Source organism: Eucyclogobius newberryi, unplaced genomic scaffold, assembly GCF_026437365.1.
Source record: "Eucyclogobius newberryi isolate DKJ021-1_F unplaced genomic scaffold, fEucNew1.0.hap1 SCAF_10, whole genome shotgun sequence".
Taxonomy (NCBI): Eukaryota; Metazoa; Chordata; class Actinopteri; order Gobiiformes; family Gobiidae; genus Eucyclogobius; species Eucyclogobius newberryi.
In genome coordinates, this window is record NW_027315724.1 from 6,323,904 (window position 1) to 6,344,085 (window position 20,182).

General features: G+C 47.0%; 2 protein-coding genes across 2 annotated transcripts in view; both read right to left on the minus strand.

Annotated features, from left to right (window-relative positions):
* LOC140373668 (SR-related and CTD-associated factor 4-like) overlaps positions 1 to 12,712 on the minus strand; it is a 39,916-nt gene extending 27,204 nt beyond the window's left edge. Inside the window, exons 1-12 of the mRNA XM_072460286.1 lie at positions 12,517 to 12,712; positions 11,479 to 11,562; positions 2,577 to 2,621; positions 2,341 to 2,502; positions 2,150 to 2,264; positions 1,763 to 1,899; positions 1,551 to 1,682; positions 1,406 to 1,479; positions 1,242 to 1,323; positions 1,071 to 1,154; positions 915 to 994; positions 51 to 232 (exon numbers count right to left, since the gene is read on the minus strand). Of these exons, the coding sequence (XP_072316387.1) occupies positions 51 to 232; positions 915 to 994; positions 1,071 to 1,154; positions 1,242 to 1,323; positions 1,406 to 1,479; positions 1,551 to 1,682; positions 1,763 to 1,899; positions 2,150 to 2,264; positions 2,341 to 2,502; positions 2,577 to 2,621; positions 11,479 to 11,562; positions 12,517 to 12,546 (1,207 nt within the window). The 5' untranslated portion in view covers positions 12,547 to 12,712. The remainder of the gene's footprint in view (positions 1 to 50; positions 233 to 914; positions 995 to 1,070; positions 1,155 to 1,241; positions 1,324 to 1,405; positions 1,480 to 1,550; positions 1,683 to 1,762; positions 1,900 to 2,149; positions 2,265 to 2,340; positions 2,503 to 2,576; positions 2,622 to 11,478; positions 11,563 to 12,516) is intronic.
* Positions 12,713 to 13,581: 869 nt separating this feature from the next.
* Positions 13,582 to 20,182, minus strand: part of urb1 (URB1 ribosome biogenesis homolog) — a 36,450-nt gene continuing 29,849 nt past the window's right edge. The window contains exons 36-40 of the mRNA XM_072460299.1: positions 19,991 to 20,100; positions 19,339 to 19,533; positions 16,255 to 16,496; positions 14,565 to 15,125; positions 13,582 to 13,797 (exon numbers count right to left, since the gene is read on the minus strand). Coding sequence (XP_072316400.1) covers positions 13,613 to 13,797; positions 14,565 to 15,125; positions 16,255 to 16,496; positions 19,339 to 19,533; positions 19,991 to 20,100 — 1,293 coding nt within the window. The 3' untranslated portion in view covers positions 13,582 to 13,612. The remainder of the gene's footprint in view (positions 13,798 to 14,564; positions 15,126 to 16,254; positions 16,497 to 19,338; positions 19,534 to 19,990; positions 20,101 to 20,182) is intronic.

Genomic DNA, 20,182 nt, shown 5'->3' on the forward strand with positions numbered 1-20,182 from the left:
CTTTTAAAACAGTTTGTTCATGAGCTGAACAGAATGCAGTTGTGCCTCACCACTGAGGGTCTGGCCCTTGATGCTGGGGAGGCCCCTCTGTCTGCGCTCCCTCTCCTTCTCTCGTTCACTGCGGTCCATAGAGTGAGACCTCTTTTGGCGCTCTCTGGAGCCCGAGCGAGTGTGTCGGTGTCTGGACTTTCTGGAGCGTGAGGTGGAGCGGGAGCGCCTCCTGTGGGGAGATCTGAAACACAAGCCGACTAATGAGACACTGTGAATGAAAAATATAAAGCATGTGCATTGACGTATTCTGGAAGTAATGCACACTGGTCAAACAAAGCACATTTTGGCCACAAATGCAGAAGTGAGTCCTTATTACTTGACGTAATGGACGATTTTTCCCAGATTTGAGAACTCAAGCAGAAGTGCGCATGCGCACTCCCCCGTGCGGATGCACACAACAGCCTCACTTCTACACGTGCGTTTGTTTATTAGCGCAACGGATCGCATCTCTCGTCTCGTAGATTTCCGTCTCTTCTGAGCCAGCTTGAACTGTCTTTCTCCGTCTTAATTTTGTCCTGTACACTGAGGGAAATATATTATAATAGATCCATGCGCTTAGACACAGGGAAACGTGCTGCTCTCCTGGGGACGAGCCAGAACGAGGCCAAAAAATCGTCCATTACGCCTTTAAATTACACTCAAAGTAAATCCATTTTCCAAAATGACAAGATGGTGTATACTGTACAGGCAGAAGATGATTTCATTAAATATGACAGTAATGTCTGCACCATTACAGTGTTTTAACAGGACTCTGATGAGAGGAGTTTTGGAAACTACATCGGGTTGAGATTAGAATGTTGACACGTGTTATGCAAATCCTGTTTATGCCCTTTTATTCAGACTCCATAGTGAAGCGGATTTACCTGGAATGAGACCGGGACCTCCTCCCATAGCTTCTGTGTCTGCCGTCTCTTCTCACAGGAGAGTCGTCTCGGAGAGGCTCCTGAGAAGAAGGCCACAGATGGTCACGTGACTCCAGCTTATATATGTGCCGATCAGAACATAGGACTGTGTCTTACCCGTGTGTAGGGCTCATTTACAGCTGTATACGCCATGTCAGGGCCTGGATGCATCACCTCCTGGTTCACAACGCTCCCATCGTGCTGTGGGAAAAGGGAATGCATTTTAAGTCAATGTAATGTGACGTAATATGACGTAATGTAGTGAATCCAAGGTGAAGCTTCGTTTACCGGGACCATTGTCTGTGGCTGAACTTCCTGCGAGTTAGGCAACTGCCCAGCAAACTGTTTGAGCACATTTTCTGCTATGCTTCTGTAAAGGAAACACACAGACTCAAAACATGGTGGAAACAAAGAGCATTTGGACAAGAGAAACTCACAAGAGCGACACTTACAAGAGCTGAGCGTGATTCTCTCTGGATGTTTTATCCTCTGGTTCATCCTCATATTCAAACCGGTCCAGAAGTTTCTAGAGACAGAACACATCTCAAGTTAAGCATTATGTGAATACAAAAGTTGAACCCTAGAGTGTTTTTTTACCTCAGCCAAGGTGTTATTGCTGTACGTGCTGGGATGAGCTGCAGACATTTGAGCAGGGTTTGCCAAGTTGTTTTCAATGGCGGCTGCCAGATTCTCATTCCCCTGCTGCAGATTCTGGAGCACTCGCTGTAACTGCAACATCCATTTCACAGTTAGAATGGTGTTTGATCCAAACACAAGGAAGTGACAGTGCAAGTGTGGTGGTGCCTCACCTCCTGGCCCTGAGGAGACTGGAAGAGCTGGGCCATAGCAGTCAAAGCATCCATGTCGGACAAGTTGGGCTCCGCAGGCACAGCCGGAGCAGCGGGCACAGCGCTTATGTGAGGCTCCGTGTTCACAGGCTGGAAAACTGTGAGGACAAAGTATTTTAATAAACAGACAAAAGGAATAGAAAGAACACTACAAGTCACAAGAGGATTAATATGAAACAAAGTGACGTGTAGCACCTGCACACTTTGCAGAGGCCTTGTTACTATGGACACTGGTCTACATCGTTATCTATCCCTCAATGAGGTACTTCAAAACACACAGCAATTGGAGGTAGAGCCTCTCGTAAGCTACTTAAACATGACTATATTATTGAGTGTAGAGGTGTTCACCTTCAGCAGCTGCTGTCACTACAGACCCATGTGCCATGTCCATGAGGGGCTGGATGATGTCCATGTCAAACACACCATTCTTCTGCCACAGGTTTAGCACACGCAGGATTTTAGTCTGGCAAAGAAAAGCAAGAACAGTTTCCTCTTGTTCAGAGCTTCACCACTACACAAGTGTCCCTCCCACACAGTACCTTGTCCTCCTCGGGGCAGCAGTACAGGTTGTGAAAGGTCTCTGTGAAGTTCTTGAGGAATCTGGGCCCAAAGACGTCTTTGTCCACCCCAAACTGATGTCGAGACTGGCGCACGATGGAGTCCACCACATACAGGCCTGGGACCTTCAGGTCAGACTTGCACTGGAAACATCCGCTCAGTTATTATTACACCGTTAAGTGTCACAAACGGACTATAAAACTATAGTGTTACATACCTTTTTCACAAATTTCTCCACAAGCTGGACAACATGTTTGTACAGCTAAAAACAAACAAAACAACAAAAGTCATGTCAAGCTATTGCTCCATCAAAAATCATTCAACCAAACACACAAGGACATTTAGGGCTGTAAAAAGTGCAAGTACAAATGGTAAAGGAACAAAAAGTACCCAAAGCTAGTTCTTGGTGGGTGCAGGGAAAGCCCTACAACAGGAAGCTACTGGACAGTGTGACCATGAACGAATGTTTCCTTTGGGAAATGGATATTCAATAAATGTTCAATAGATAAATTACTTTAATTCATCTAGATAATGACCAATACATTATAAAAAGAAGAACAAGTATGGTTCAAGCAGTGGTACCTATGGACACATCCATAGCTGAAATCATAAACACAATATTCACGTTTGATCCTTTTGTTTGAACGCTCAAACTTAATTTGAGTGTTTTAGCGTTACTATTTGAATTGTAATTTTGATTAGATTGTGAATACATTATTGAGATGTGCTCTGAAGAGTACTGAGAGAGAATGAGTTTCTGACATGTACATCCACAAATAAGAGAAATACTGTAAATCAATATATAATTCATAACATAACGTTATTCATTGAAAACTGATTTAACTTGAGATTTTCATCCTGTTTGTTACAGTAATGTAACTTGTTCACTGCCCCGTCACAATAAACTACATACAAATAGTAAATGTAAGCACAAGGGCTAAAGCTGAGGTGTAATGACCATCACCATTTATGAAATAGATCAAATAAAAACTGATCACATGTGTGAGCTTATTTACCACAGGTAAACGGGGGTAAACTGTGTGTGGTGTAAAATGACGTTGCAGATTTCAAAGCAGTTGGTGTTGGTCCTGTGCTTTTCCCTTCTCTGTGGGGCCCAAACACACGCGAAGGAGCAGAATCACTTCTAAAGCCTTGTACAGACCGCGGCATCAAATTTGCGCCCGACGCAGAAGTTAGACGCATGTACATTTGAAGACAAACGCACCAGACGCGCGTTCTCGACGCCCCGGACTCATGTCCGTAAAATACACTCAGCAGCAGACGTGCGTCTGAGTCGTCCTGCACATGCTCAGTGGAGGAGTAACACACTGTGTTGCTTTTCTCTTGGTGTAAATGGATTTTAAAGGTCCCATAACATGCAAAATCGACTTTTCAGAGCTTTTAACCTTCTTAAATTGCTTTTTGTGCTTCATATATGTACCCAGAGTGTTTTTTTGATTGATTCCCGCAGTTTGTAGCTATAGTACAGACTCAGATCTCTCAGATCTCCTTTCCGCGAATCTCCAAACTGACGGGCGGTGGGTGCAAGACCGCGTCATAAGGGCAAGCAGGCGTCACCATGAAGGCCCCTTAACACTTTGGTCCCTGGGGCTGCACTTTTTCAGTGAGTTCTCCTGAAATCTTTTCACACGGGAGACTCGTAAAATAATAAAATAAATGGTGTGTTTCCAGTAACATTGAAAAAAAATATTCAGGTATGTAGGTCGGATTAAAAATGTTCCTTTTTTTCATAATTTTACAATCCTCGCACAGGTTTTGCAGAGTTTTCTTTTCTCAGAAGTGAGCGCTTCGCATTGAAGTAGCCTTATGGGCAGTGTTTCCTCCAGCCCTATTTAGCGTAGCGGGCTGATACCCCCTTATCCTGAATCAATCAAAAGCCGCGACGCTGCCCTAAAGTATCTGACAGTGCGTAGCGGCCGATACCTTAAAAATCACAAAAGGACCATTCATAGAAATCAATCAAATCTTTTCAAATTAAGCCTGGGGTTGTTGATATAATCCCAGAAATTCCGTCTTAAAAGAATAACAGGATTTTTCGCCAATTAGAGAACTCAAGCGACTGTTAGTCCCACACGCTGCTACACGTGCGTTTGTTTATTAGCGCAACGCATCGCATCATCTCCACAGATTTACGTTTCTTCTGAGCTCGAACACTCTTTCTCTGTCGTCCCTCGGCCATTTTTGTACTGTACACTAAAGCGATGAGAGGCTTTTGACGAGCGCCACTACGTCGGCCCGTCTGAAAACCATGGCTTTGGCCGTGGCTGCCAGTCTCCACGCTGACCAAATACGAGCACCTGCAAACATGGATTTCATATCTTACGATCCCCACAGATGATTTTTTTCCCGCAGCTTTTGGATTCTCTCTTACAATTTGACATTCTCAAAACGTACGGCCAGTAAATATGCCATAAAATGTTTAAGGTCGGGTTTTCTTTATTTTGAAATTCAGGTCGGTTGGGTTACCGGAAACACACAACTTTGTTTTTGGGCCTCATAAAAGAGTAATACCGTGTCTGACATCGTAGAATTACTCAAAAATGTGTTGCCCTGCTGCTGTTTACCCTCGCTCTGAACTTCCTGTAGCGAGCCTGAGCTGCACAAGCCCATATTGGATTATTGTTATGTGCTCTTGCTATTATTGTCATTTATCATTGAGCACAAATTCTTGTGGGACTAAAATTTTTGTGAAAATCTGCCCAAAAATCACAGTGTACGGCAGGGCTCTGGGCCGCATCCGGCCCCACAGACGTTTTAATCCAGCCCGCAGAACAGTTCCAATTTATATTGATTCATTTCCTATAGATATTAAGAGTTTTTAATTGCTAGAAATACGAGTCTCACAGTCCTTTGCGGCAGCCTCCCCCCGCAAGGCTGGAGCGTAACTTTACAGACTTGACTAGAGCTGAGGTGTGAGCGGGAAAGAGACGTGTGGTTTTGGGAAACACGTGGAAGAAAGACGTTAGAGCTGTGCTAAAAGCGGCGCTAATGTGGATTCTGTGATAATGCTCTGTGAGGGAAACATCCAAACCAGTGCAAACCTGGCAAATCAGGAGCCATTTTTTCTATTTAGTCACACCAACTTGCGCCCATTTAAACTGACAAATAAGGTCAAAATTATGTGCCAGTTAAAACGATCATAATAAACCAATGCAATGATGCAATGATCTCACCCTCCCTCTCCCTCGCACTCCCAGTCCCTCGCGCTCCCTCTCCCAGTCCCTCGCACTCCCAGTCCGTCGCGCTCCCTCTCCCAGTCCCTCGCGCTCCCTCTCCCTCGCACTCCCAGTCCGTCGCGCTCCCTCTCCCAGTCCCTCGCACTCCCAGTCCGTCGCGCTCCCTCTCCCAGTCCGTCGCGCTCCCTCTCCCAGTCCGTCGCGCTCCCTCTCCCAGTCCCTCGCGCTCCCTCTCCCAGTCCCTCGCGCTCCTTCTCCCAGTCCCTCGCGCTCCCAGTCCCTTGCGCTCCCAGTCCCTTGCGCTCCCTCTCCCCCGCGCTCCCTCTCCCCCGCGCTCCCTCTCCCAGTCCCTCGCGCTCCCAGTCCCTTGCCCTCCCTCTCCCTCTCCCTCGCGCTCCCAGTCCCTCGCCCTCCCTCTCCCTCGCGCTCCCTTTCCCTCGCGCTCCCTTTCCCTCGCGCTCCCTTTCCCTCGCGCTCCCTCGCGCTCACCCTCCCTCACGCTCCCTCACGCTCCCTCTCCCCCGCGCTACCTCCCCCGTAACCTGTCTGCAGTGGGAGAGTTCAGAATTGGCGCTTCACTGGAGGTGAATGAGAATATGCACTCACGTTACTTCTCGTCACTGTGGATCACTTACCACTGAAGGTCCACGGCCGTCACACACAGACTGCTTTCTGCACGGAGCTGACTCGTACTAATGCACTTTTGTTTCCCATTTAAGATTTATACAACCCAATGAGGAGTCAGGAGCGGAGCCAGTTTATTTTTAGTATTAAAGAGTGGAGGGAGGAGACGAGCACGAAGGGAACCAGGACAGAAGTGCGCAGGGGAACAGAGGAGGGAAAGAGGGGGACAGAGGAGAGACAGAGGAGAGACAGAGGAGAGACAGAGAAGGGACAGAGGAGGGACAGAGGAGAGACAGAGGAGGGACAGAGGAGAGACAGAGAAGAGACAGAGAAGAGACAGAGGAGGGACAGAGGAGGGACAGAGTAGACACGAGGAACAGAGGAGGGACAGAGGAGGGAAAGAGGGGGGACAGAGTAGAGATAGAGTAGAGACAGAGGAGGGACAGAGGAGGGACAGAGTAGAGACAGAGGAGGGACAGAGTAGAGACAGTAGAGTAGGGACAGAGGGGGGACAGAGTAGAGACAGAGGAGGGACAGAGTAGAGACAGGGGAGGGATAGAGTAGAGACAGGGGGGGACAAAGTAGAAGACAGAGGAGGGACAGAGGAGGGACAGAGGAAGGACAGAGTGTATATATGCACATGGAAGCCAAAGCCGGGCAAAGACGTGTCCTCGCTGCTCTCTCATATTTAGAGAAAAACCCTGTGTTGGCACTGGACATTTTTCTGTTGCTCAGAACACGTCTGTCACACATAATGCGCGCACATTTCCCCAAATGTCTCGTGCCCTTCCAAACGGGCACAACATTTTGACAAAGGGCTTAAAGGTGGTATGGACGATTTTTTTCAGCTAATTTTTTTTTATCATATTTCCTCGTGGCGTGGATAAATCATTTGTCCTGCCACGTATCAATCATAAAACGCACCTACCGCTCACCTGCAGCCGTGTGCGGTTGGTCCCCACGTTTCCGCGTGCCTAAGCGCATGGATATATCATAATATAGTTCCCTCAGTGTACGGGGCAAAATGAAGACGGAGAAAGACACTTCGAGCTGACGCAGAAGTGGACCGAAATCTACGGGAGACGAGAGATGCGATGCGCTCCGTTGATACAACACACATGTGTGTTGTATCAGTCCGCACGGGGGAGTGGCATGTGCACTTCCGCCTGTGTTCTCAAATCGCCGAAAAATCGTCCATACCGCCTTTAATATAGGCTGCCTTATATCAGAGTTAAATTTAGGCAGATCTTCATACGAGGTCAATGGCTGTTGACCTCCGTCCAGGCTTTTAGCTAGAGGGCCGTCTTCCCGTTTTTTGGACGGGGTATCTCGACATGTGGACGGACATTTTCGAGGGCAAGGACGGTGTAATTTTTATTAATACATTTTAGAAAAGGGAATACCATCATTAAATCGGGCCTGGAAGCGTCTGACGATAGTCCACCACGGTCCGCGCCATGACAGCTCACTGTTTACAAGTGAAAATTTGCATGCTGCGCGCTGACTGGTCGACAAAGTTTGTGTGCTTGGCTCTGATTGGCTGCCGAGCCGTGGTCTGGAAAATGCCGAAGCTCCACGTTTGCCAAATACCATGTAAAATACTGTGCGATACGCCGCTTGAGTTCTCTAATTGGCAGAGTGTGATCAGGCGGCGCCAGAGTATGAAAAGTCAATATGAGACGAGAGGCGTGCGGGCGCCGCTCTAGATCGCTGTGTAGTCGCTTCCGCGTTAAAAGCGCTGCTTTATCTTTGTAAAAGCGTCGAAAAAAGGTCCCGATACACATATTGGCTTTCCATAGACTTCCGGTTAAGCCCCCGGTTGGACGGGGTGTTTTCAAATCCTAGCCAAAAGCCTGCCTCCGTCTGCTTTGTACGTACACGCTCAGCCCCTGTGTAGTTCAGTGTGTAGTGTGTGTGTGTGGGTGTATGGGTGTGTGTTCGTGCGTATGGGTCTGTGTGTGCGTGCGGGTAGGAGTGTGTGCGTGCATGCGTGTAGGAGTGTGTGCGTGCAGGAGTGTGTGTGTGCGTGCGTGCGTGCAGGAGTGTGTGCGTGCATGCGTGTAGGAGTGTGTGCGTGCGTGTAGGAGTGTGTGCGTGCGTGCAGGAGTGTGTGTGTGCATGCGTGTAGGAGTGTGTGCGTGCGTGTAGGAGTGTGTGCGTGCGTGTAGGAGTGTGTGTGTGCGTGCGTGCGTGCAGGAGTGTGTGCGTGCATGCGTGTAGGAGTGTGTGCGTGCGTGTAGGAGTGTGTGCGTGCAGGAGTGTGTGTGTGCATGCGTGTAGGAGTATGTGCGTGCGTGTAGGAGTGTGTGCGTGCGTGTAGGAGTGTGTGTGTGCGTGCGTGCGTGCAGGAGTGTGTGCGTGCATGCGTGTAGGAGTGTGTGCGTGCGTGTAGGAGTGTGTGCGTGCAGGAGTGTGTGTGTGCATGCGTGTAGGAGTGTGTGCGTGCGTGTAGGAGTGTGTGCGTGTAGGAGTGTGTGCGTGCATGCGTGTAGGAGTGTGTGCGTGCGTGTAGGAGTGCGTGCGTGCAGGAGTGTGTGCGTGCATGTGGGAGTGTGTGTAGGAGTGTGTGCGTGCGTGTAGGAGTGTGTGCGTGCATGTAGGAGTGTGTGTAGGAGTGTGTGCGTGCGTGTAGAAGTGTGTGCGTGCATGCGTGCGTGTAGGAGTGTGTGCGTGCATGTAGGAGTGTGTGCGTGCGTGTAGGAGTGTGCGTGCGTGTAGGAGTGTGTGCAGGAGTGTGTGCGTGCATATAGGAGTGTGTGTAGGAGTGTGTGCGTGCGTGTAGGAGTGTGTGTGTGCGTGTAGGAGTGTGTGCGTGCGTGTAGGAGTGTGTGCAGGAGTGTGTGCGTGCGTGCAGGAGTGTGTGCAGGAGTGTAGGAGTGTGTGCAGGAGTGTGTGCGTGCGTGCAGGAGTGTGTGCGTGCGTGTAGGAGTGTGTGCGTGCGTGTAGGAGTGTGTGCGTGCGTGTAGGAGTGTGTGTGTGCGTGTAGGAGTGTGTGCGTGCGTGTAGGAGTGTGTGCGTGCGTGTAGGAGTGTGTGCGTGCGTGTAGGAGTGTGTGTAGGAGTGTGTGCGTGCGTGTAGGAGTGTGTGTGTGCGTGTAGGAGTGTGTGTGTGCGTGTAGGAGTGTGTGTGTGCGTGTAGGAGTGTGTGCGTGCGTGTAGGAGTGTGTGCGTGCGTGTAGGAGTGTGTGCGTGCGTGTAGGAGTGTGTGCAGGAGTGTGTGCGTGCGTGCAGGAGTGTAGGAGTGTGTGCAGGAGTGTGTGCGTGCGTGTAGGAGTGTGTGCGTGCGTGTAGGAGTGTGTGCGTGCGTGTAGGAGTGTGTGCGTGCGTGTAGGAGTGTGTGTGTGCGTGTAGGAGTGTGTGCGTGCGTGTAGGAGTGTGTGCGTGCGTGTAGGAGTGTGTGCAGGAGTGTGTGCGTGCGTGCAGGAGTGTAGGAGTGTGTGCAGGAGTGTGTGCGTGCGTGTAGGAGTGTGTGCCTGCGTGTAGGAGTGTGTGCGTGCGTGTAGGAGTGTGTGCAGGAGTGTGTGCGTGCGTGCAGGAGTGTAGGAGTGTGTGCAGGAGTGTGTGCGTGCGTGTAGGAGTGTGTGTGTGCGTGTAGGAGTGTGTGTGTGCGTGTAGGAGTGTGTGCGTGCGTGTAGGAGTGTGTGCGTGCGTGTAGGAGTGTGTGCAGGAGTGTGTGCGTGCGTGCAGGAGTGTAGGAGTGTGTGCAGGAGTGTGTGCGTGCGTGTAGGAGTGTGTGTGTGCGTGTAGGAGTGTGTGCGTGCGTGTAGGAGTGTGTGCGTGCGTGTAGGAGTGTGTGTGTGCGTGTAGGAGTGTGTGCGTGCGTGCGTGCGTGTAGGAGTGTGTGCGTGCGTGTAGGAGTGTGTGCGTGCGTGTAGGAGTGTGTGCGTGCGTGTAGGAGTGTGTGCGTGCGTGTAGGAGTGTGTGTAGGAGTGTGTGCGTGCGTGTAGGAGTGTGTGCGTGCGTGTAGGAGTGTGTGCGTGCGTGTAGGAGTGTGTGCGTGCGTGTAGGAGTGTGTGCGTGCGTGCAGGAGTGTGTGTGTGCATGCGTGTAGGAGTGTGTGTGTGCGTGTAGGAGTGTGTGCGTGCGTGTAGGAGTGTGTGCGTGCGTGCGTGTAGGAGTGTGTGCGTGCATGTAGGAGTGTGTGCGTGCGTGTAGGAGTGTGTGCGTGCGTGTAGGAGTGTGTGCGTGCGTGTAGGAGTGTGTGCGTGCGTGTAGGAGTGTGTGCGTGCGTGTAGGAGTGTGTGCGTGCATGTAGGAGTGTGTGTGTGCGTGTAGGAGTGTGTGCGTGCGTGTAGGAGTGTGTGCGTGCGTGTAGGAGTGTGTGCGTGCGTGCGTGTAGGAGTGTGTGCGTGCATGTAGGAGTGTGTGTGTGCGTGTAGGAGTGTGTGTGTGCGTGTAGGAGTGTGTGCGTGCGTGTAGGAGTGTGTGCGTGCGTGCGTGTAGGAGTGTGTGCGTGCATGTAGGAGTGTGTGTGTGCGTGTAGGAGTGTGTGTGTGCGTGTAGGAGTGTGTGCGTGCGTGTAGGAGTGTGTGCGTGCGTGCGTGTAGGAGTGTGTGCGTGCATGTAGGAGTGTGTGTGTGCGTGTAGGAGTGTGTGTGTGCGTGTAGGAGTGTGTTCGTGCGTGTAGGAGTGTGTGCGTGCGTGCGTGTAGGAGTGTGTGCGTGCGTGCGTGTAGGAGTGTGTGCGTGCGTGTAGGAGTGTGTGCGTGCGTGTAGGAGTGTGTGCGTGCGTGTCTGGTGTCTGGTCCCTCACACAGTCTCTCAAACACAGAAGTGCGTGCAGAGAATAGTTTGAGTCTCTGGGCGTCGTCATGGCGCTGTGGAGCAGGTGGCGTGCACATAAACATGTTTGAGAGGACACTTTTGGCTGGTGACATTAGGGTGCAGATGCAGCGCAGATACACAGGCCGCTCAGAGGACCACCGGGACATGGCTGCGGTGTCATTTTAATGTTGTTTTTCAGCACACCTCTCTCAATTTCACGTGTATATTGTGACATTTAAGCATCGCCCCGAGCAGCAAGTAATAAACAACATTAAAATAACGTTAAAAAACCCTCCTAATGTGAGAACATACAAGGCTTTCAACATGGTCTTGTTTAACAGATAACCCAAGTAAACACGGCCCTGGCAACTAACGCTAATACCACACAAACAAATGATTAAAGCATCACAAAGTAAACAAACAGTGGAAAAATGGAAACCTTTCTTCCTGAGTGAATTCACACCATTGTATCTGGTGCAAGGGAAAGTGCTGCGTCTGTGGCATTTAAAGATGTCAGAATAAACACAAGCACTCACCTTTATGGCTTTGATGGCAGACTTCGTCACAGACATCATCTTGGCTCTGGATATGGGAGGCTTCATGTCAATCATGGAGAAAAGCTGAAGAAAAGGAAACAAAGTCCAGCTTATTTCAAATGATATATCATGTTTAAAAGAAGAATTAAGGTGAGACACTACAGGCAAAATATTTGTTTTGTTGTCGTTTTTATTTGCAATCTAGTGTCACAATTTCATCTGACACTAATTCGATGCCATAATATTAAAACACTCTTTTCAACACAAACTAAACGACCCTTCTTATATAATACTCTTGTTATACACTTCTTATACTTTCGCTTATACTAGTTTTGATAAAGCTCAAGCTCATTCTAATTCTGTTCAAATCTAGTTTTGATAACCATTGGGATCCAATTTTCTATACTTTGACCATTTTTTTCCAAACACATACAGTGACTTAATTATATTATGTGAAAATATTAAAGGATTGAAAACGGTCATACATTTATACGAGTTAACTAGAAAATAGAAAATAGACATTTCAAATGGACCTGTTCACTGCAATGTCTCGGGATACAAAAGAAGTCAAATCATGATAGAATAGTGGACAGCCTCGTGGATAATACAGTATTCACATTTACACCTCTGTTCAGGGCCAAAGTGCACCACTGACACCAACCTTCAACCTGTTCATATGTCACTTAAGGATCAGACTGGTAGAACTATGCTAATGCTTGCAGATGATACAACTTAAGGAGTCTGCTTTGTAGTTCATAAAACAGTTAGTAAATGATTATTGACGGTAATGGTGTCGCAGGGCCCCGCTTCAGGACGACGTAGCGTAATCACGGGCCCATCTTAACCTTAACTACTAGTCACTACTATAACTTTATATTCTGGCATGTTTGGAGTGGACGTCATAAACACACGTCCATGGTTGATATCAGGTGTCATTCGTATCTGGTCCACTGTAATCCAGAGCTACACGCTTCATGTTACTGCTGTTATCTGATAGGTGTGGCAGAGCTAAGCTAACTAAGCTAACAACATCTTTACCTCCGCGTTGAAAGCGTTAACAGCGTCCATGTTGGCTTCTTCTCAGGTGAAAGGTCGATGTATTTTTGATTTATAATAACGTCCAATACTTCGCTATATCATAATTATGAGTAAAAAAACAAGGAAAGAGTCTATATTCTCTAGCTAACGTAAACAAGCAGCGCGCAACTGCGTCCTCGCGCAGACTCTAACGTCACATGGTTAAGGTGAGACTATTACGTCATAAAAGCATTTTTATTTATAGAAATTAATAGAAATATCTGGTACGCAATGCCTAAATGTATGAGAAGATAATGATGATAAAAAATATAGTGTACAAAAAACAAAATGCTTTTACTCGTTTTGTGGCCAATGCTGCGTCCTTGTGGCCAAAGGCACACATTACAGCACAGACTATTGTCAGTCCAGGTTTTTTTTCCTGCTCATGGTCTCAACTTAAACTGAACACGCCTGGGCTCTTGGTTCATTCGTGTGTACAGACTGCCAGAAGACAACACACCATATTATCATTTTCCTGATGGAGAACTCAACAGCAGAATGGGAGTATTATTATGATTATGTGGATCCGGTCCTAGTAGACGAAACCAAACTCGCATTCAACAAATGTAAGGATGATTTTCAGATTGTCTCTTCATTTCTTTAGACTGAATTGTAAATTTTTTCTCTCACAGACCTAATTGTTATAATATTTTGGTTTATTCTGGCTGCATTTGTGGGATTTCTTTTTGTAAGCTTAAATCTACTCTCTCGATTTGGGACCATGACAAAGTAAGTAATAACCTTCCCAGAGAAAATTATTCGTTTCAACAATTATATTGGTTAATAATTATATATTTTACTTTCAGAAATAACCACGACCAAAACAAAGGGAGTACTTCCTGACACGTGGCAGTAAATATATTTCGTTTTATCATGGCATTAATAAAAAATAACAATTACATTTGGGGTTCTGGCCGTTGAACTCATTTGTACACATGAGGTATTATTACAAAAAAATGAATATTATTTCAACCATGGCCTTTTAAATACAACACATGATTAAACACAACACATGATTAACTATACAGTAAAAAAAAAAAAAACTATTTTTGTTTTATTATTCTTTAGTTGACGTAATGATGTGGTTACAGATGGTTCTAAGGGGCGACTGCGATAGTGCGGGCCCCTTCTTCTTCTGTGCGTCGTCGGTCACCAAGCGGACGTGGGTCATGAACAGTTGGGCAGACGGGACCCCGCTCCACAGCTCGTGGATGTAAAGGGAAAACAGGAACAGCCCGGCATCTGCAAAAAAATACAACTTACAAATTAACTTGAGCAAGAATATGAAAAATGCCATGCAAATAAAGCTGGGACTGGTGATTATTATAAGTCCATTAAGTTTTTGATTCGTCAACGAGTCAAAACGATTATTTCTATTGTACATTGATGCGCATTGTCACCCAAATAAAAGGTGGAAATATAGTGACTGAAGGCTTTTGGATAATGAATATTTATGAATAAAGTGTGTTATTGATAAAAATCTAAAATTGTTTACACTTTTTTGACATTTTGATTTTATAATGCAGCCATCTTTGCTATAAAATTGTCTTTTTGAATGAAATACTTCTTCAGTATCACATGCCAATGCATAAAAAAAAAATCAATTACACTTTGTGGATTAAGTTGTAAATGTATTATTCATATTATCCTTTCTAGATACTGTTGCTAATGAAATATTAAATTAATTATCATTCTCAAATGCGTTAAATACAGCACACTGGTCTACTGTATATTTTCGCCACATGATAGACCGTTAAAGGTGCACTATGTAATGGTTCGCCATATTGATGTTATGTAAATTCACCCATCTCCATGGAGACGGGCAGATAACACCGCCAGGCCAAGTTAAGGGTCGAATCTGTATATGTCTTAGTTTTAGTTTATTTTACTCAACACCTTATTTTTATCCATACTGTATCTTCTCAAAGTTGATATTTTACTCATTGTTGTGTTTTGTAAATGGCGCCCGGGCGCTCAGATATCGCCCGCCCTCAGTGGCGTGGTCTCACCGTGCCTGGACCGCTCGCCCGCCTCTCCGGACAGGCACGCGGACACAACTGCCCGGTGCCATGCCGGTGTCTGGCCTTGGACTTCCACCAAACGCGTCGTGATTTTGGTTAACGATTTCAAAAGGCTCATTTCTGTGAGCGACTGGAACTGGAACGCCCGGTGATGCAGCCTGAGGAAGTCTGCTTTGAACTGCGCGTCGAGCAGCAGGGCGTCCGCCACGTGGCCGTGCTCCGTGACCGCGCGTTCCAGCCAGTGCAGGAAGTCGGCTGTGTGTTGCGGTGTGTGCGGGCCCTCCAGCAGGCTCTGGAGCGACCACCTCATGAGCAACAGCGCCGTGTCCTTGGCCAAAGCGCCGGGCTCCGTTTTGTCTCCGGGCCGTGGCGTTTGGCCTTGGGGGAGGGAAAACACGGGCGTCCAGTGACAGAGCACGGCGCACAGGGGCAGCGGGCTCGCGTCCGGTGGATGGTCCTCGGCAGACGGCGGCGCACTTTGGGGAGGAGCTTGGGGGCCCGGGGTTTGGGGGCCCGGGGCTTTGCCGCGGTTTTTGTCTTTTACAGTGGCTGTGGAAAAGAGCAGAGAAATTGTGTTTTTAACAGATTTGACTTGACGTGTTTATGACTTCATCACACTTAAAGACCAGTTCAGTGTTTTGGATCTTAGAAATCCAAACGATACAAAACAAAAGTAGATACACAAATGCACATATATGAATGAGGTATTATAGATATTTTCTCTTGTTTACTGGTTTATTTTAAGGTTTGTGTGAGTTTAGTCTGGTTTAATTAGACTGGTTTAATTCCGATTTGTCCCTGGTTTAATTTAGGTTTGGTGACGGTTTAGTTTAATCCTGGGTTAGACTTTCTGGATTTAGTCCTAGTTTTATTCTGGGTTAGTCCTGGTTTAGTCCTGGTTTAACCTTCCTTCAGAACTAGTTTAACAAATAGATTTTTGTAAAGCCTTTTGCATTTAATTTTCCCACAAAAATCTAATATAGCACTTGTTTCTTCTCGTCATTGAAACAGATCTAGTGTTGGGAAGAGTTCCTGCGACACCAAACTGCCACGGCCCTCCAAAAAATCTGGCCCTAAGGAAATATATCTATGTACAATTTTAGGATTTTTAACATTATTGTTGTATTTTGTATTTTAGCCAAATTTAAATTTCTTTGCCACAACAAACGAATGCACGTTTTATTACGTCTGTGACTGTGACTGGAATTGGAAAGTGAGGAATATTTGAGTTTAAACCACCAAATCTATACTTTTCACTCACTAAAGTTTCGTCAAAGTATATCAAAAACTGTGCAACGGTTTATATATTCCAACAAGGTGTGGGCAATCTTGATTCTCTACCTTTCAATCCTGATAACTATAATCAGACGATATTATGTCAATCCAACAGGAGCCTGTTAAAACGTGTCTTTAAACTTATTTGTTGAGGTTTAATTATCAGATAGATGTGAAATGTCTGTCACATTGATCCAAAAAGAGCAGAAATATCACCTTATACTGTGACCATTTCATACCAGGTTCATTTAAAACCTTCACAATTCACCACTAAAGTTTTATCAAAGTACGTCCAAAACTGTGCAAAGGTTTATATCATCTCCTTTGGTACTTTTGATTCAGTATGTGAATAATAAAGCTGCTGTGGCGCCCCATGTGACGGGAGAATGCTGGTTAAACTCACGGAGCAGGTGTTTGAGCTGGTGCTTGAGGCACAGGCTGTGGAGCTGCTGGAGGAGCTGGCTGTGGCGGTGCAGAGAGGCCCAGCAGAGGAGCAGGCTCAGGGCTTCAGAGCAGGACAGAGGCTCTGGGAGGAGGGTGAAGCGCTCCGCCTGTGCGCTCGTATCCATGGACGCCACGTAATGTTTCAGCACCGAGCTGTACGTCTGGAGGAACAGGCTCAAGTGGCCGGCCTTCACGCCCGACCTGGAAGATAACATCAATATAAATGTGAATGTAAAGGGACGCAAACAGAGTGGTGGTGTAGATGACCATGTCCCGCCTGTACAACAGGGTGTTTCAAACCTTCTTTGTAGACATTAGATTATTATTTTTTAAGTGCATGTCCATCAGGTTTTAGTTTCAGGTAAAAAAATAAGTGTCAGATTTACTTCCATCTGTAAACACACGGTGACACGAGCTCGTTCCCACAGGAGCAGCACCTTTGAACAGAGCTCTGACGCCCGGAGGCTTCATCAGACAGGACAGCATGGAACGGGGATGCGACTGGGGAAGGACATTGCAGCAAATTGTCAAGAACCAGATTCTGAGAACCGGATTCAAACTCCCTATGCTATGGTTGCTCACATGCACAAGTGCTATCAACTAGGCCACTGAGCGGCACCTGGTGCCCATGTACACTTCTTGTCCAAAAGTTTGAACCTGAAGGATTTAACCTGCACTTTGAGTATTATAATGTCTGCGCCGTCTCTGGTTGTCTCTGCGGTGTCTCTGGTTGTCTCTGCGGTGTCTCTGGTTGTCTCTGCGGTGTCTCTGGTTGTCGCTGCGGTGTCTCTGGTTGTGTCTGCGGTGTTTCTGGTCGGTGTCTGCGGTGTCTCTGGTTGTCTCTGCGGTGTCTCTGGTCGGTGTCTCTGGTCGGTGTCTGCGGTGTCTCTGGTTGTCTCTGGGGTGTCTCTGGTTGTCTCTGCGGTGTCTCTGCGGTGTCTCTGGTTGTCTCTGCGGTGTCTCTGGTCGGTGTCTCTGGTCGGTGTCTGCGGTGTCTCTGGTTGTCTCTGGGGTGTCTCTGGTTGTCTCTGCGGTGTCTCTGCGGTGTCTCTGCGGTGTCTCTGGTTGTCTCTGCGGTGTCTCTGGTCGGTGTCTCTGGTCGGTGTCTGCGGTGTCTCTGGTTGTCTCTGGGGTGTCTCTGGTTGTCTCTGCGGTGTCTCTGCGGTGTCTCTGCGGTGTCTCTGGTTGTCTCTGCGGTGTCTCTGGTCGGTGTCTGCGGTGTCTCTGGTCGGTGTCTGCGGTGTCTCTGGTCGGTGTCTGCGGTGTCTCTGGTCGGTGTCTGCGGTGTCTCTGCTTGTCTCTGCGGTGTCTCTGGTTGTCTCTGCGGTGTCTCTGCGGTGTCTCTGCGTTGTCTCTGCGTTGTCTCTGCGTTGTCTCTGCGGTGTCTCTGCGGTGTCTCTGCGGTGTCTCTGGTTGTCTCTGGTCGGTGTCTCTGGTTGTCTCTGGTCGGTGTCTCTGGTTGTCTCTGCGGTGTCTCTGGTTGTCTCTGCGGTGTCTCTGGTTGTCTCTGGTTGTCTCTGGTCGGTGTCTGCGGTGTCTCTGGTTGTCTCTGCGGTGTCTCTGGTTGTCTCTGCGGTGTCTCTGGTTGTCTCTGCGGTGTCTCTGGTTGTCTCTGCGGTGTCTCTGGTTGTCTCTGCGGTGTCTCTGGTTGTCTGTGTCGTCTGTGTCGTCTGCGGTGCGGTGTCTGTGGTGTCTGTGGTGTCTCTGGTTGTCTCTGGTTGTCTGTGTCGTCTGTGTCGTCTGCGGTGCGGTGTCTGTGGTGTCTGTGGTGTCTCTGGTTGTCTCTGCGGTGTCTCTGGTTGTCTGCGCGGTGTCTGTGGTGTTTGCGGTGTCTGCGCGGTGTCTGCGCGGTGTCTGTGGTGCACGTTGAGTGGTGGAGAGTCTCCAGTGAGACATGATGTTATGATGAAGTTATGTAAACGTATTTCATATCACAAACAGACTTAGTTTACTGAGGATGTGACAGACGTGTTTAAAGTGCATTTTAATGCAACAAACCGTGAACGCAGCGGAAATAAACGTTATTTAAAAGAGATTTTAGAGAGTTTGGAATCGATCCAGAATGTTTAAGAAGCAGAATCGCAGAATATATTTTTTCACCCGAGTCCACACTCACTATTCACCACGCTGAGTTTAAAAGTGCTTTTTACACCTTCTAGAGGCCAGAGCAGAGTTCACAGTAAAGCTAACTAACATTAGCATGCTAACAGTGCACTTCCTGCTTCCTGCTAAAACACTCCCACTCACAGCGGCCTCATTTTCACCCTTTTACAAAACTGGGGCTAAACAGATGAAACTTGTAAAAAACATGGGACTGAAACATGAAAGCATGTTTTGACACTTAAATTAAACCAGTAAAACATTAAATTGTGTAAAATAATCTTGAAATGTAAATATAGTGTAAATGTGATAGGAATAAATGGTTGCCAAAATTTCCATCACAAACACCACTATCAAAATTATGCGTTTTATTTATATAAATGACTAACAAGTTTTCCTTTGTTAATGATTGCTGTGTTGTTCCAAACTTGAAAATAATAACTCTAAATCTAATCCACCTTCCTTGCTCACCTCCATAAACTGTGCTAATATGAACCAACAGCAGCTCTTCTCTATTATGAGTCAACAATCAGCCTAATTCAATATAAATGACATAAGGTGATGTTACTGCGTTTCTAAGATAAGATAAGATATTCCTTTATTGTCCACACATGGGGAAATTTCGTTATTACAACGCAGTAGATACAGAGGGAAAGGACAGATAACTTATAGGAAGTTTCAAAAAAACACTCTTAATAGAAGAACTCTTATAAACAAAACAAAAAACTCTTATTAACAAAACTCCTCTCATATCTTAATAGGGAATGGAGGAAAAAATATATATAAATAAAATAATAAAATAAAGTCAATATTAATTAAAAACAATAATAAATAATACTAATGGTAAGTAAACACTCTTATTTACATCAGTTATATGCACATGAATATGGCCTTAATTGCTTGTGAGTATGACAGTAATGGCACATTGTTTCTGCCCGTTTACCTGAGGTGCTTGGTGATGGTCGATGCCACGCAGACAAACTCGCAGGTGAGCGGGAAGGGCAGACACTTCACCGCCTTCTCCTCGGGTGGAACTGACCCAAGTCTGTCCAGCTGCTTCTCCTTCTGCCCCAGGTTCGTCCGCCACAGAGAGTGAACCAGCTCAATGATGGCGCCGAGCTGCTGCTGGTCACATTTCCTGAAAAAGAACAGAAAAGGACAAATATGATCCATTATTGGTATTGTTATTGACTACCACTGCTTCGGCATCTCACGTTTTAGAACTTAAAAGTAAAACATCTACAGAACTACTGTCAGGACTTGAGTTAGAGCTCCCTCTACTGGCTCCAGAGGGAATTACGTAGTTCTCTCGACACGCTAACAGATGTTCTGAGCATTTCTGCCATCAAATCTCGTCTGACAATGATTTATTAACTTAAAAATAGTGCAGAAGATCCCGGAGATCTATTCATGACATCACAAAACCGGGACATTTGAAGCAGAGTGTGTGATGAGGCTCAGAGGGAGAGGACTTCATCAAATGAGCGTGAATGAAGCTAAGAACAACTCTAGCTGTGTTCCACCAATTATAACATGGTCAAAAGGCTCAAAACAGACCATTTAGCATCATGTGTGTCCTTTAAATCAGCACTCACCGTTTATCAAGTAGTTGTATGATCCAGCTCAGCAATCCACAGCTTTTAGTGAGGTTGTAGGCGGCGTGGGTCGCTTTGGCAGCGTGGCACAACACCCGCAGGATCTGGGCCTTTTGGAAAGCAGAACCAGCAGTGGATTTAGATCATTTATTCACATTCTCTTTTACAAATACAGTAGTCGTGTCCATCATG